Genomic DNA, 16975 nt, shown 5'->3' with positions numbered 1-16975 from the left:
CCTGAAATGTCAGCCTTCCTGCTCCTCTGATGCTGCTTGGCCTGCTGTGTTCATCCAGCTCTACACCCTGTTATCTCAGATTCTCCAGCATCTGCATTTCCTGCTATCACTTAAATTTTAGTGACAGTTTGTATAGGGGCACTGTAATGTCATGATTAAGTTAATGAGATAGTAATTTACAGGCCTGAGCTAATGCTCTGGGGACAGGAGTTCAAATTCTGCCACAGCTGCCAGTGAAATTTAAATCAAATAATGAAAGTTTCATTGACAATAATCATGAAACTGCTGGATTGTTGTTACGAATGCCCTCCAAAGAGAGGAAATCTGTTTCCTTGCTGGGAGTCTAGGTCCACAACAATGGGGTTGACTCTTAACCCAGCAAGCTGCTCAAGGTAATTTGGGATAAATAAAAAATACTGATCTTGCCAGAAATGCTGTCAGCATCTGAAGAATAAATAAATCAAAATGCAAAATAATTAAAACAATATTGAAAAACATGACTGTCTAAGTGACGCCTCATGAGTCTACAGTAATTCAGAAGCACAATAGCAATGGGGATACAAAAGGGAGATTTATTCCAAAAGAATTCACCTCTCAACTAGTAACATGCTTCATTTAATTAGCAATGCATGATTAATATTAGCTTTCTGGAATTGCTTCCTTCCAATTTTACTTTAATTGCAGAATAAGTAAAAAGGGACAGTTAGCCGAGTTGGCTGGACGGCTGGTTTGCAAAGTAGTGATGCCAACTGACACAGTAGCTGAAGTTACTATGACGGATTGTCCTTCTCAACCTCTCCCTTCACCTGAGTGTGGTGACACTCAGGATAAACTACCACTAGTTGTCTCTCTCTGTCTCTCTAATGACAGAGTAGCCCTATGTTTTGGTAGGACTATGGTGACTAGTTTATTGCAGAAAAAGTAACAATTAGATTAATGCATTGTTTTTCCCTTTTCTAAAAAAGGGAAAAAAGTGCCTAGAAACAGTTGTTAGGAATTTAGGTAGATAAAAATTTCCATATTTACAGTACAAACCTTGTGGATCTCCACTGTGCTCCTTCTATGGTAAGTATATCCTTTCTTGATAGTGAGACCAAAGCTGCATGCAATACTCCAGGTATGGTCTCACCAAGGCACTGTATAACTGCAGCAAGACATCCTTACTTCTGAATTTAAATCTTCTTGCACTGAAGACCAATATACCTTTTGCCTTCCTCATTGCTTGTAGGCCTGCCTGTCTATTTTAATCAGTTGGTGTACAAGGACACCCAGATTCTTTGTACATCCACATTTCCCAACGCACCACCATATAAATAACATTCTTCCTTTGTTTTTCACACTAGTGTGTAACTTCATATTCAGTCACATTGTACTGCACCTGCTATGTGTTTGCCCACTCCCTCAACCTGTCTAAATTATCCTGAAATCTCTGGCATCCTTCGCATAATCCCTAACCTCACCCAGTTATGTCATCAGGAAATGTTGCATTTGGTTCCCTCATCCAGGTCATTTACATATATTGTAAATAGCTGGGTCTAAGCACTGATCTCTGCGGTACCCCACTAGTCACTGCCTGTCACTCGGAAAAGAACCCATCTATTCCCATTCTATTTCCTGTTTATTAACCAATTCCCAATCCATGCCAATGTACTACCCACTGTTCTATGTGCTTTAACTTCAGCATAAAGTATCTCAAAACTATCCCATTGGTTACTCCTGATGCCTTTGCAATTAAAATTTTAAAATATGAAAATTATATTAACCTGTCAAGACTCTTTTCTTCTCCAAAATGGGGACAGTCCCTCGTTGACTAGGACGCTATTCATTATTCATGAACTTTTGAAAGGCATGGACTACTTATGAACATAACATCTCTGACATTAAGATAGGTTTGTTTAAAGGACCTGCATTTGAACAGTGTATTACACATTCAGAAGATCTTAAAGCGTTTCACAGCTAATCAGTCCTCCTTAAGTGTAGCCACTGCCGAAATGGAGCAGCAACTTTGCGCAATGACGCATTGCTTAGCTCATGCTTTCTCGAGATGTATCGGAGGCTGTTTGCTGACTGGAGAGACTAAGGTTTAGTTCATTATGATAAATAGAAGGCCACACTCACTTTTTCTCATTGAAGAGTTCACCATCTGTTGTGAAGGCAACATCAAGTGGAGGCTCCAGCGTCTGCATGGCAAAAGCTACACGACACACGTCACGGATAAAACTGTTGATCAATATGAAGTCAACCTCAGATGGAAAGGAAATCTTTGGATTGATGCTCATGCTACGGATCACATCCTATTGAAATACAGGGGTTTTTAAACAGGTTATTCTATAGTTACATGTGACTGTAAATCTGCTATAAATATCCCTGAAAAATACAATGGATTAAAATGTGGATTCCATCTCCAACATCACAACACAATCCTTAAGCTAGTTGCGACCAGTGATTGCTTTGCAATTTTAGAAAAATTCACCAAAACAGACTAAACTTTCAGAACATACTTGTATGAGAGGTATATTAGTAGCCATTCTCCAAATGTTGGTGAGTTGTATTGAAAATATTCGTATGAAATTTGTGGTTTTGCAGTGGATGGGGTCAGGGTGCATAAACTCCCTGGTTGGCCTTGCCGCTACTATTCTACCTGCCCCAACCTGTCCACAATGTTACAGTGGGACGGGCAAGGCCTACGGCAATTAATGACCACTTACGGGCTGTTTCTGTCTGGTCTCAGTTTTTGAGGCTGGTGGAGGTAGTTCAGGGACAGGAGGGAAGCCTCCTCAGGCCTCACGAATGGCAGGGGCAGAATTGTCCTAACTTCAGTGCTCTACCAGAGGAGGACATTAACCCCCTATGTCTGCCCCTCTTCCAGATGCCGTGTCTCAGTCTTCTCAACAAAATTCCGCAAACCCTCACCCGACTGTTCCCACTTCCCCAGGTTTCACCTCGCAATCCCATTACGAGAGCTCCTGCACTGCCTTGGTCGTGAACCCCGGCATGTTGACTATGGGGACTGCCTCTAGTCCAGTGCTGGCTGCTACTGCAACTGGCAATGTTGGGATGATTGACTGGCAAACAGCACTCTAAGACAGAAATTCTTCCAGCATGAGGGGTGCAGGCCCCATCTCCAGCCAGTTAACAGTCCTTAGAACATGAAGTGTCTCCAGGCGACTAATATTGGTGCTGATTCTTAGTGAGGCAGGACAGATAACCCCGCCATCTGAAAAATCATGCCTGTGGTAAAATGTTTACGTTTTTAAAAATTTATTTTTTCATGTGATGTGGACATCGCTGAACAGAGTGGTTTGTCCAGCTAATTCCAAAGTAAGTAGAAGTCAACCACATTGCTGTCGGACTAAGCCTTATAAAATAAGTACGACACTACACTACCCAAGGAGAAATCAGGTCAGACCATGAAAGACTTGATCAGGGATCTTTTCAGAAGTGTCTTATGGGAGGAAATAGAGGTAGTGAGATCATCCAGAGAGCCAGGGGATGCTCTGTTCATGGCAGATGATGGGAATTTGAATTCAATTAAAATCTAGAATTAAGAGTCAAAGGATGCCCACAAAACCATTGTCAATTGTCAGAAAAACCCACCTGGTTCACAAATGTCCTTTAGGGAAGGAAAGAGCCATCATACCTGGTCTGGTCTACATGTGACTTCAGGCCCACAACAACGTGGTTGACTCTTAACTGCCCGCTGAGCAATTAGGTTGGATAATAAATGCTAGCCTCGCCATGAACATGCACATCCCATTAATGACTAAACAAAAGTTTAGAGAAGGTTCACTGGATTATCCCAGGTATTGGGATGATTGTCTTATGACTGTGTTAGGACTGTACTCACTGCAGTTTAAAAAATGAGAGGTGATCTCATTGAAGCATACAGGATTCTTAAGGGGCTTGACCGGGTAAATGCTGAGAGGATGTTTCTCCTCATGAGAGAGATTAGGACTAGAATAAAGGGATGACGATTTTATTTAGGATTGTGATGAGGAAGAACTTCTTCTGAGGGTTGAGTGTATTTGGAACTCCTTGCCACAGTGAGCTGAGGGGCCAGAATTATTGTGTATATTTAAAGCTGAAATAGATAGATTCTTGATCAGTTGGGGAATCGAGGGTTATGGGGAAAAGGCAGGAAAGTGGACGTGAGACATGTTGGATCAGCCATGATCGTATTGAATGATGGAGCAGGCTTGAGGGGCCAATTGACTAACTCCTGTTCCTATTTCTTGTGGTTTTTTGGACTCCATCTCCCCGAGGTTGGAATCTGAGATTAAGCCAATCTGTTCACAATCTTAGTGTCATCTTGATCTTGAGATGAGCTTCTGACCATTCTATCACTAAACTGGGTTGTTTCTATGTCACCTTGCCCCTGTTTCAGTTCATCTGATACTGAAGCTCTCATCAATGCCTCCAGTACCTCTTGACTTGACCATTCCAATGCTTTCCAGGCTGGTCTTTCATATTGACCCTTTTGAAGTCATCTATAATTCTGCTTGTGACTTAACTCACAGCAAGTTCCAATCCCCTCTCACCCCTGGGCTTGCTGAGTTGTGTTGACTCCCAGTCAAGAAATTTCTTGATTTAAGAATTCTGCACTTATCATAGAATCGCTACAGCGTGGAAGCAGGCCATACGACCCATCACGTCCACACCGATCTTCCGAAGAGCATCTTATCCAGACCCAACACCCTGCCCTATCCCTGTAACCCTGCGTGTCCCATGTCTAAACCACCTAGTTGCATATCCCTGGATACTATGGACAATATAGCATAGCCAATCCACCTAACCTGCATATCTTTGGACTGTGGGAGGAAACCAGAGCACCTGGAAGAAACCCACGCAGACACTGGGAGAATGTGCAAACTCCACACAAACAGTTGCCCAAGGGTGGAATTGAACCTGGGTCCCTGGCGCTGTGAGTCACATGTAGACCAGACCAGGTATGATGGCACTTTCCTTCCTTAAATGACATTTGTGAACCGGGTGGGTTTTTCTGACAATTGAGAATGGTTTCGTGGTCGTCCTTTAACTCTTAATTCTAGATTTTTATTGAATTCAAATTCCCACCATTTGCCATGAACAGAACATTACCTGGCTCTCTGGATGAATAGATTAATAATAACATCACTAGCCCTTCACCTCCCCTTACATACCTAGATATTTGCCCAGATTCTGGCCCCGATGTGGACTCCTGCCGAATTTACATTGGGGCTGAATTGGTAGGTGTGTGTATTTTCAGGGACATTAGAATATTTCAAGGCAGGTGACATACTGACAAAGAGTACTTTGAAGACAAACTGTTTTCTCTATATCTGCTTTTCTATACGTTGAACAAATTAAAGAAGTGTTAGATTATATAAACAGAACAAATTCAAGATGTTAAATGGTCCATTTCTAATTCTATGTAAAATTCATTCCAACTATTCTGGGCTCATTTTCTGCTTTCCCTCACTGATTATATCTCTTCAAAGGAAACTTGGGCCTGATAAGTGACAAATAATATTTGCACCACGCAAGTCCCAGGCAACAGCCACCTCCATTCACCAAGACAGAATCTGAACATTACCCCTTGGTGTTAAATGGAATTGCCATTGTCGAACGCTCCACCATCAGAAGATTATGATTGACCAGAATTTGAACTGAACTAGCCACATAAATATTGTGGATACAAGAGTAAGACTTCCTTTTGTTTATACTTCATTCCCTTTGAAATAAAGGCCAACATCCCATTTGCATTCCCTATTACCCACTGAACTGAAATGCTAACCTTTTGTGATTCATGTATGAGAACTCTCAAGTCCCTCTGTGCTGTAGCTTTCTGCAGTCTTTCCGTATTTAAATATAGAAACAGAAGATAAGAGCAGGAGGAGGCCGTTTGGCCCTTCGAGCCTGCTCCGCCATTCCTCATGATCATGGCTGATCCTCCAACTCAATAGCCTAATCCTGCTTTCTCCCCATAACCTTTGATCTCATTCGCCCCAAAAGTGCTATATCTAGTCGCCTCTTGAATACAATCAGTGTTTTGGCATCAACTACTTCATTTGGTAATGAATTCCGCAGACTCACCACTCTTTGGGTGAAGAAACGTCTCCTCAGCTCCGTCCTAAATTGTCTATCCCAAATTGTCATACTGTGACCCCTGGTTCTGGACACACCCACCATCGGGACCATCCTCCCTGCATCTACCTTGTCCAGTCCTGTTAGAATTTTATAAGTCTTTATGGGATCGCCCTTCATTCATCTGAACTCTAGCGAAACAATCCCACCCTAGTCAATCTCTCCTCATACGTCAGACTTGCCATCCCTGGAATCTGCCTGGTAAACCTTCGCTGCACTCCCTCGAGAGCAACCGCACCCTTCCTCAGAAAAGAAGACCAAAACTGCACACAATATTCCAGATGTGGCCTCACCAAGGCCCTGTACAACTGCAACAACACATCCCTGCTCCTGGACTCGAAACCTCTCGCAATGAAAGTCAGCATACCATTTGCCTTCTTTACTGCCTGCTGCACCTGCAGGCTTACTTTCAGCGACTAGTGCACAAGGAAGCCCAGTCCCACTGCATACTCCCCTCTCCCAATTTACAGCCATTCAGGTAGTAATCTACCACCTCGTTTTTGCTTCTGAAGTGAATAACCTCACATTTATCCAAAATAAAATGCATAAATAATATTCAGCTCTTCTATTTTTTCTTCCAAAGTGAATAATCTCACTTTTCTCACATTATATTCTATCTGCCAAGTTCTTGCCCACTTACTTGGCATATCTACATCCCTCTGTAGACTCTGACATCTTCACCACTTGCCTTTCTACCTACTTTTGAGTCATCCACAAACTTGGCGATTGTACATACATTTCCATTATCCAAGTTATTAATATATAGTGAAAATAATTCTAGCCCCAGCACTGATTCCTGTTGCACTCCACTGGTTACAGGAAAAATGCCTCTTTACCCAAAATCTCTGTCTTCTTTTAGATAGCCAATCTCCTATCCATGCTAATATACTACCCCTAACACCATGGGCTTTTATCTTATTCAGTAGTGTTTTGTAGAGTTTCTCACTATGTCTTTTGGAAATAAAATGTATTACAAATATTGGTTTATCTTCAATAATATGGTGGAATAAATTATACAAATGTGACTCTATAATACATTTGATACATGTTTTTGTGTACTTTCCTTCATACATACATTAATGCTGGACTGAACATCATAGAGATCCTGGTTACGAATGATATAATCCATCACAGCTTCATCCAATGACTCTGGTCCATGGTGAGAAGGAGAAAGTGTTTTCCGTACCCGCAATTTGAATTGTCGGAAGGCCATTTTGGCTGCTTGGAATGCCTCCTATGTTCAATGGAAAACAAGATTCAATTAGAAACAAGAATTGCCCTGTGTGTGTTTTTAAGATGTATTCCTACTTTTCTTAACATTGCACTTTAGTGACTTAAGCCTGCAGTTCAACCTGGTCTGTTTGCCCACTTGTGTACTATATTCCTCAGAAAAAATACAATAAAATTAAATTGTATTTCATTTAAGAGACGAAAATAATCTTTAAACCACTGCCATAATAAATACATTTTTCTGCTTATTCCCTCTGTGCTAAGTAGGAAAGTGGGAAAGTGTTTTGCTGTATACATGGTGCTAGATGGTTACTTCAGGGGGATGTGATGGCTTGCACAATGTGCAATCCATGGACATTCATTGCCTAGACTTTCACAGGAAGAATGGTACTGGGGTGAAATACTGAAAACCAATCAAAAAGTCCTATCTGGAGAGTTACCATTACCAGAGAGAGAAAATGTTTCAGCGCATTATATAAGTAAACTCTTCTACTTCAGTGGCTGTTTGCCCTCTTATTGAAAGGCTGTGAAATAGTCTTATCTTAAGAAGATATTCTCCAGAAACCATAGCGCCTCTACAAAGCAGGATTCCTAAACTCATTTCAAAATGCTTCATTCAAAGATACAACAACTACGTAATCAATTGATCTGCCCCTCTGACACCACACCACACACCCCACAACCCTCAAGCTATCGCTTTGAGTTGACATCCTGGAACTAATGGCGAGTGCATATCAGTTCTGAAAGTATTAGGAAGCAAACCCAGTAAAGCTGGGTATCTGCCCAGTCTGAAAATCTTTCAGGATATACCTGGAATGAAAATTCTGTCTGAAATTGGAAAAAGTGCTTGCATGGTATGGAATTGGTGCAGGAAAGATGTATTCTTCCCACTACGGATCCTGCTGATCCTCTGCCAGTATAGGAGCTGCAAGGGGTTAGTACTGCCTCCTTATTATTCATGTACTGTGACATCAGTAACACCCAGTTTCCACTTAACCACAGGCAAGTATATTTTTCCCTCCAAATGCACTAGAAATTTGACTTTGCAGCAATTGTTAGCAGCAGACAGCAGGTTAAAACAGATACCTGCAAACAGAAAACCTCTGTCTTAAATTACAGCAAGCACAAATTCGCATCAATTCCCAGCACTCAACCCAAACCTAGAAATATGACCAGGTTCTTTGAAAGGTTAAGACAGGAATTTGCAAACAGTGCAGCACCAATTTGTAATGAAGCAAGAAAAATTGAGCCTTACATTTTCTTCCACATTTCATCGTTTTCACTATGTTTCAACTTTTGGATTATAGCTATTCCTGATCATATGTTATTACACAGCTCTGAACTTGAACTAACAAGGTGTAGAGCTGGATGAACACAGCAGGCCAGGCAGCATCAGAGGAGCAGGAAAGCTGACTTTTCAGGTCTGGACCCTTCTTCAGAAATGGGGGAGGGGAAGGGGACTCTGAAATAAATAGAGAGGCGGAGGCAATGGTAGAAGGTGGATAGAGGAGCAGATAGTTGGAGAGAAGACGGACAGGTCAAGGAGGCAGGGATGGAGCCAGTAAAGGTGAGTGTAGGTAGGGAGTAGGGATGGGGGTTGGTCAGTGAATAGGGAGGGATGGATAGGTGGGAGGGAAGACGGACAGGTCAAAGAGGCGGGGATGAGCTGGGCTGGTTTTGGGATGAAGTCGGGGGTGGGGAGATTTTGAAGCCCCGACCTCATCCCAAAACCAGCCCAGCTCGTCCCTGCCTCCTTGACTTGTCCATCTTTTCTCCCACCTATCCGCTCCTCCCACCTCACTGACCAACCCCCCCTCCCTACTTCCTACCTACTAGTCTCATCCCCGCCTCCTTGACCTGTCCGTCTTCCCTTGACTGATTAACCCTCATCCCAACTCCCTACCTACACTCACTTTTACTGGCTCCATCCCCGCCTCCTTGACCTGTCCGTCTTCTCTCCACCTATCTGCTCCTCTATCCACCTTCTACCATCACCTCCACCTCTTATTTCAGAGTCCCCTTCCCCTCCCCGATTTCTGAAGAAGGGTCCAGACCTGAAACGTCAGCTTTCCTGCCCCTGATGCTGCCTGGCCTGCTGTGTTCATCCAGTTCCACACCTTGTTATCTCAGAGTCCAGTATTGGCAGTTCCTACTATCTCTGAACTTGAAGTTTTGTCTCAAAAGTAGAGACACTACCACTACACAACAATAGTTTTTCATTTTGATTTAAACACCTTGGATTGTTTTGTTAGAGCAACTGGCACTCTCCTTTCTTCACTAGCCCCAGACTTGTTGCTGTAAGTAACAGACTACAAGCCACTCCTGGCTGCCACTTACTTAGTAGCTTTCTTCCCAGTCTCCAACCTTAAACACCTCACCACTTCGCAAACTCCAAAAAAAACAGTACCAGCTGCAGAAATATTGCTGTCTGCACTGCCACCCAATGCTAACATGTGTCACTGCATCAAATATTACAATGACCTTAAAGTTACACATTTGTTGGAAAGGGATTTTTCTCCACCTTATAAATAATGATGCAGTTATCTGCATCACAAAACTATTGTAGCATATCCGCACAATGTTTAGTGTCATGCACATTTACACTGGCCTTTTAAAGGCCCAAATTACCTGTAAATCTAAAATTACAAGAAATTACAACACAAATGTTCAATGCAGCCTGACCCATCCATATTGATTTTTATTATCCTCCATGAAAGCAGCAAACCTAACCATGTGTACCCAAATTCCTTTATTTGCCTTTCCGTCAAACACCTATTCAAACTATTTTTAAAAGTTGTCATGTCCTCTGCTTTATTCACTAAATCCAGGAGTGCATTCTACAACTTCAACGTCTATATAAAATTTTCTCCCAATTTCTGTCCGGACCATGTTTCTTTTAATTTTTTATCAATCTCCTCTAGTTCTGGACTGTTCAATCATTGGAGACTGTCTTTTCTATCTATTTTTTCCCATTCTTTAATAACTTTTAACACCTCTCTCAAAGAACCTGTTAATCTCTACATTTCTTATAAAAGCAAGCATAAGTTTCCTGTCATACTTCTGAGAACAAAGATGCAGAGATGAGATGAGAAAGAGGGCAAAGTGTTATCATAGTGTCGTCACATGTAACCTGAACAAATATCTGTAGGTGACATTGCTGATGGGGTGCATGTAACTGAGGAAGTGGAGGTGATTATGGACAGATAAGGCTTTATAGACATAACAGTATGAGAACTTGCAGAGAGCCCATTATTGGCAAGATGCTGGTTCTGTTTGGATAAGCAAAGTAATCCCGTGTGAGTTTGCCAAAAGAAGAAAAGCTTTGGAAAAAGATGATATGATCGAAATACATAGGATATCAATTGTGATAATGAACAAAAATGTTGGAAACACTCAACAGGTCAGGCAGTATGTGAGCCGTGGAGATGCAGAATGATATTTCTGATCAATTGTGAAAGCACATAATTTGCAACTTTGATCAAGGCCAGTTCAGAGCCGAGTTAGGGATAGCAACCTGATAAGAGAGATTCATTCAAGTAATTGCTAGAGGGATGGGTACATGTTTGGAAGGTAAAGCACTCATTTAACAACTTGGAAGAGGAACAGAAGTAATGTAACTAATCAAATAGATCAGTTATACTTAGGTAACTCTCAAGGTGATCACTAAAAATCGTCATTTAACTTATCGACCTATTCACCTTCATTTCTGTCCTTTCAGCATAAATTAACTGACAGAGACATAGGGAAAAGAGTAAGCTGTTCAGTACCTTGTTCAATCATTCAAATATATATTGGCTCAACTGTACCGCATTCAAGACCATACCCTTTGATATCCTTATAAACACCACCTGATCTTAGTCTTGAAATTTCCCATTGTCCCAGTACCCAAAGCCATTAGATGCAGAAAATTCCAGAATTATACTATCCTTTGTGTGGAAAAAGTCATTCCTTATTTTCTTCTTAAATGACCCTACAGTAACTTTTATTTCCCCTTGTCTTGATTCCCCGTCAGAGGAAATGATTTCTCTGCAGCTGCTTTTAGTATCTACTGTTAAATCATTTTAACATTTTAAACAGGTTAATTGAATCAGCCCTTGATCTTCTCTATGTAAGGGAACTTCAGAATTATTGGAATTATCATGTAGTTGTTCTTGAAATAAGCTATAACTTTTTACAAACAAAGTCCATCATGCAGGACATTACTGAGATGAGAAAGAGAAAAGGGTGCATCATGTGAATCAATAAACAATGGTTAATTGTTCAGGATTTTAAAAGCCTTAATTTATAAATGTTTGTATAAAATCTGAATGGTTACAAGCATTTATTATACAATACATATAGTGAGTAACGGGGAGGTGGCACAGAGTTTCATTCAACCCATTCCTTAAGGCCAAAAGATACAGGAACAGAATTAGGCCATTCAGCCCATCGAGTCTTCTCCAGCATTCAATCATGGCTATTATGTTTCTCAACTCCAATCTCCTGCCATCACCCCATAAACTCTGATCCTGTTACCAATCAAGAACCTACACGTCTCTGTCTTAAATATACTCGACGACTTGGCCTCCACAGCCCTCTGCGGCAATGAGTTCTATGGATGCACCACCCTCTGGCTGAAGAAATTGCTCCACATCTCTGTTTGAAAGGGTCATCCCTTCACTCGGAGGCTGTGCGCTCAGGTCCTCGTCTCTCCTACTAATGGGAATATCATCTCCACGTCCATTCTATTCAGGCCGCTCAGTATTCAGTAAGTTTCAATCAGATCCCCACATCTTTCTAAACTCCATCAAGTACAGACCCAGAGTCCTCAACCACTCCTCAAGTGACAAGCCCTTCATTCCCAGGATCATTCTTGTAAAACTCTACTAGACCCACCAACACCAGCACATCCTTCCTTGGATACGGGACCCAAAACTGCTCACAATATTCCAAATGCAATCTGACCAGAGCCCTATACAGCCACAGCAATACCTCTCTGCTCTTGTATTCCTGCCTTCTTGAAATGAATGTTAACATTGCATTTGCCTTCCCAACTGCCACCTGCGTGTTAACCTTAAACGAATCCTGAACTGGGACTTCCAAGTCCCTTTGCGCTTCAGATTTCCGAAGCTTTTCCCCATTTGGAAAACAGTCTACACCTCTATTCTTCCTACCAAAGTGCATAACCTCACACTTTCTCACATTGTATTCCATCTATCATTTCTTTGCCCACTCTCCTAGTATGTCCTTCTGCAGCCTCCCCATCTCTTCAACACTACCTGTCTCACCACCTTTTTTGTGTCATCTGCAAATTTAGCAACAACACCCTCAGTCCTTAGTCCAGATTGTTAATGTATAATGTGAATATTTGTGGTCCCAACATGGTCTCATGCAGAACTTCACTAATTACCAGCTGCCATCCTGAAAAAGATCCCTATTATCCCTACGCTCTGCTTTCTGCCAGTCAGTCAATCCTCTATCAATGTCCCTAAGCCCATGGGCTCTTATCTTATTTTGCAGCCTCCTATCCGGCACCTTGTCGAAGGTCAAATAGAATTATTTTGTTATACAATTCAGAATCAAGTCATTCAGCCCAAACTGTCTGTGCTACTGTTCATGCTCACATCAGCTTCCTCCAACCTTCCTTTCATCTCACCCAATAAGCATATCTTTTTTATTGCTTTCTCCCTCATGTACTTTTCTAACTTCCCCCTCAACTGTACCCACATTATTTGAATCAACTTCGTCATAACAAGTTCCACATTCTCAGCACCCTGAGTAAAGACATTTCCTCTGAATTCTGATTGGATTTATTTGTGATTCTCTTGAACTTTATGACTTTCCTTTTCACTTGTCCACAAGTAGAAACCTCTTCCGTCTCTGAATTCTTTTGAACAAATTCATAACTTACACGTCTATCAGATCATCTTTCCTTTCCTTATTAAATATTTCTCAAGACTCGTACCTAATCAGTTCATGTACTATTCTTGAACAATGAAGCACTTTCTATAGAATTCATACAATGTGGAAAGAGGCCATTCAACCTATTGAGTCTGGATTGAATCTCTAAAGGGCATTCCACCCAGAGTCAGCCCCCATCTTATCCCCATACTTACCGTGGCTAATCCACTTAGCCTGCACACTTTTGGACTGTAGGAGGAAACTGAAGCACCCGGAGGAATCCCACACAGACCTGGGGAGAATGTGTAAACTCCACACGGTCACCTAAGGCTGGAATAGGCCCCTGGCACTGTGAGGTAGCAGTGCTAACCACCGAGCCACTGTGCTCCCCACCTCTCTAGCATTTCTATACCCTTATTACAATATGCAAGCCAGAACTTTCTACTTACTGTTGTGGCAATGAATATTATTTTTTGCACCATCTCTAGATCATCAATATAACGTCTGAGGAGATTTTGTGCATTCAGACGTTCATTGGCATAAAGATCATTGAAGCGGGAAACCAGTCGAGCATGACGAGAGGCACTAGTCAGTTTGCTACTGGTAGGTGAGTGACTGGTCAGAGAGGAAAAACAGATGGGAGAACGACGTCCTGAGATTCTAAAAGGGAAAATAAATCACCGGCATTACACATGCCCCAATGTAAAAATGGAACAGCACTCAGAATTGCAATTATAAATAGCCTGTATATATCATTTTCCAGGCATTTGCTATCTCTTGAAGGTGGCTGCAGGAAAACAAACCAAACCAGGGCATTTCACAGTGATTCACTCTATCTTTTCTCATGGTTAGGATTTTCAACATAAATATTGCGGTAGTTTTAAAAATGCATTTTAGGATTGAAACTGTTTTCTCTGTTCCCTTATTCTGTGGGGATATTTCTTCTATGTCTGTGAATAAACTGATTTATTCAGAACAGGTTAATACTTCTTGTACACAAAGAGCAAAAAGCAAGCTTTCCCACCTTGTCCTTCACGGGACTCAGAGGGCCACAATTTCCTTTTATCATAATTCGTAACAAAACATAAACACGTTCATCATTCTTAAATTTACAATTTGGCCCCAAATAGATAATGGAGAGAATTATCCCTCAATGATTAGTCTTGGAGTGCCTTTGACATTTTTTTAGTTATCAGCTGCTTTGAAACTAGATATACGCCACTGCCTTTTGATCTCATCCAGCTAACCTCCATAAAACATGGCTGATGTTCACAGTGATAGTAACCGGATTAGAGAGAATGCAATTGGGCAGGGTTCTTGCTTCTGACTCCTATCCAGCCTTGCTGGAGGTGCATACAAGGATAGGGTGATTACACAATCAGCTATGATGCCCATGTCATTAGGTAACCTACTTGCTTTCATTTCCCAGGGTCATGCACCATTCACCTTGATGCATAATGCAGAAGAAAGGAGAGGAAACAATTCTAGTTATAATTTTTTTAAAAATTGACTAGAAAACCACGCAGTTTATTTTAATACTGGAGTCCAATATCATTTTTAAATTGTTTTTGCAAAACATGGCATTGGAACATTAGCTTGGCTCTTATTTGTACATTTCAGTTTGAGTGTCTCAGCACTCACGTCTAATGTCACAACTGGAAACTGAGAATAAGACAGCTCAGAATTCATGCCATTAAATGACAAGCAAATCTCAGCTCATTCCAAGTCACAGAAAGAGGACACAAGTCTAAGAGAAGTGGTAAAAAAGTTGCATGGGGTGGATGTTTGGGTGGGGGTGGGGGAGTGGCATAATAATTGGAAGGGCATCTTTACCTAAATTGTTATGATCTGGAGTGTCCTGCCTGAAGAAATAAACTCAACAGGTCATAACAATAAAAACATTGAATCATGAATGGGCCATTTAATCAAGTCATTGATAAACCCACAGTTGCTTCGTTTAAAAATGGAAAGTAGAAACAGGGGAGGGGGTGGAAAACGGGACTCTTGGGAAAGAGCATGGGAGTGGAACAAATTTGATTGCTCAACAAAGAGTAGCCAGTAGCCATTGGGCTGAATGGTCTCCTTCTGATGGCACAGACCTAAAAACACCCTCTACTTGCAGGAGTAAACAACAGATTTAAAAAAGAATGAAGGGGCTTGCAACATTGTTGTGTGTAATAAATTCTCACGCCCGGTGGGAACTGCATGGTATCCTATCTATAGAATAGGTTTTCTTTTATTTTAAATATTTACTAAAACAAAAGAAAAAATTGGAAGACCCACCTTTTGTTGTTGAACAACATAATCAGACAATACGACAGCTGCTGCAGCAGCTGGAGATCGGGACCTCGGCTGTGAACTTAAATGTTCCAGAACATTTTCCTCAGACAAAACATCTTTAAAATAGACGAAGCCATTCCAAAATTAAATGAGGGAACATTGCGGGCAATTTTTATGAGTAGTAGGGTCTACTGGTGTATTCCGTATAATCCGGGTGTGTGTGTGTGTGTGTGTGACCCTTCGGTCCCATCAATCCAAGCTGAACATAATCCCTAAACTAACCTAGTCCTACCTGCCTGTGCTTGGCCCATATCCTTCCAAACATTTCTTATTTGTGTACTTATTCAAATGTCTTTTAAATGTTGTAACTGTACCTGTATCCACCACTTCCTCAGGAAGCTCATTCCACACACGAACAACTCCGTGTAAATAAGTTGCCCCTCGAGTCTTTAAATCTTTCTCCTCTCACCTTAAAAATATGGCCTCTAGTCTTGAAATCTCCCACCCTAGGGAAAAGACACCTGCCACTCACCTTTTCTATATCCTTATGATTTTATAGACCTTTATAAGGTCACTTCTCAACCTCCTCACTCCACTGAAAAAAGTCCCAGTCTTTCCAGCCACTCCTTACAACTCAAACTCTCCATTCCTAGCAACATCCTGGTAAGTCTTTTCTGAACCCTCTCCAGCTTAATAATATCCTTCCTATCATAGGGCAAGCAGAACTGGACACAGTATTCCAAAAGAGGCCTCACCAACATCCTGTACAACCTCAACATAACATCCCAACTCCTATGCTCAAAGATCTGAGTATCAAGGCAAGACTAAATGCCTTCTTAACCACGCTTCCATACGTGATGCAAACTTCAAACAATTACGTAACTGAACCCCTAGGTCTCTGTTCCACAACACTACCTAAGGCCTTACTTGAATTGTATGAGTCCTGTCCTTATTTGTTTTACCAAAATGTAATACCTTGCATTTGTCCAAATTAAACTCCATCTATTACGCTTTAGCCCATTGACCTATTGATCAAGATCTCTTTGTAATCTTAGATAACCTTCTTTGCTGTCGACAATAACACCAATTTTGGTGTCATCTGCAAACTTACTAACCATGCCTTCTGTATTCTCATCTAAATCATTTATATAAATGACAAACAAAAGTGGACCCAGCACTGATCCCTGTGTAACACTGCTGGTCGCAGGCCTCCAGTCCAAAAAACAACCCTCCACCAGCACTCTGTTTCCTGTTAAGCCATTTTTGTATCCAATTGGCAAACTCACCCTGAATCCCACGTGAACTAACTTTACTAATTAGTCTACCATGTGGAACCTAGTCAAAGGCATTATTAAAGTCCAAGTAAACAACGTCTACCGCTCTGCCCTCACCAATCTTCTTGGTTACTTCCTGAAAAAACTCAATCAAGTTTGTGAGACATGGTTTCCTTCACACAAAACCA

The 16975-nt window shown here is 41.4% G+C and overlaps 1 protein-coding gene across 1 annotated transcript in view; it reads right to left on the bottom strand.

Moving 5' to 3' along the window:
- Nucleotides 1–16975, bottom strand: part of spata18 (spermatogenesis associated 18) — a 57554-nt gene that overhangs the window by 10282 nt on the left and 30297 nt on the right. Inside the window, exons 7-9 of the mRNA XM_048599343.1 lie at nucleotides 13683–13893; nucleotides 7199–7357; nucleotides 2119–2294 (exon numbers count right to left, since the gene is read on the bottom strand). Of these exons, the coding sequence (XP_048455300.1) occupies nucleotides 2119–2294; nucleotides 7199–7357; nucleotides 13683–13893 (546 nt within the window). The remainder of the gene's footprint in view (nucleotides 1–2118; nucleotides 2295–7198; nucleotides 7358–13682; nucleotides 13894–16975) is intronic.

This window comes from Rhincodon typus, chromosome 1, assembly GCF_021869965.1.
Source record: "Rhincodon typus isolate 14 chromosome 1, sRhiTyp1.1, whole genome shotgun sequence".
Classification (NCBI taxonomy): domain Eukaryota; kingdom Metazoa; phylum Chordata; class Chondrichthyes; order Orectolobiformes; family Rhincodontidae; genus Rhincodon; species Rhincodon typus.
This window is presented reverse-complemented; position numbering and strand designations above follow the sequence as displayed.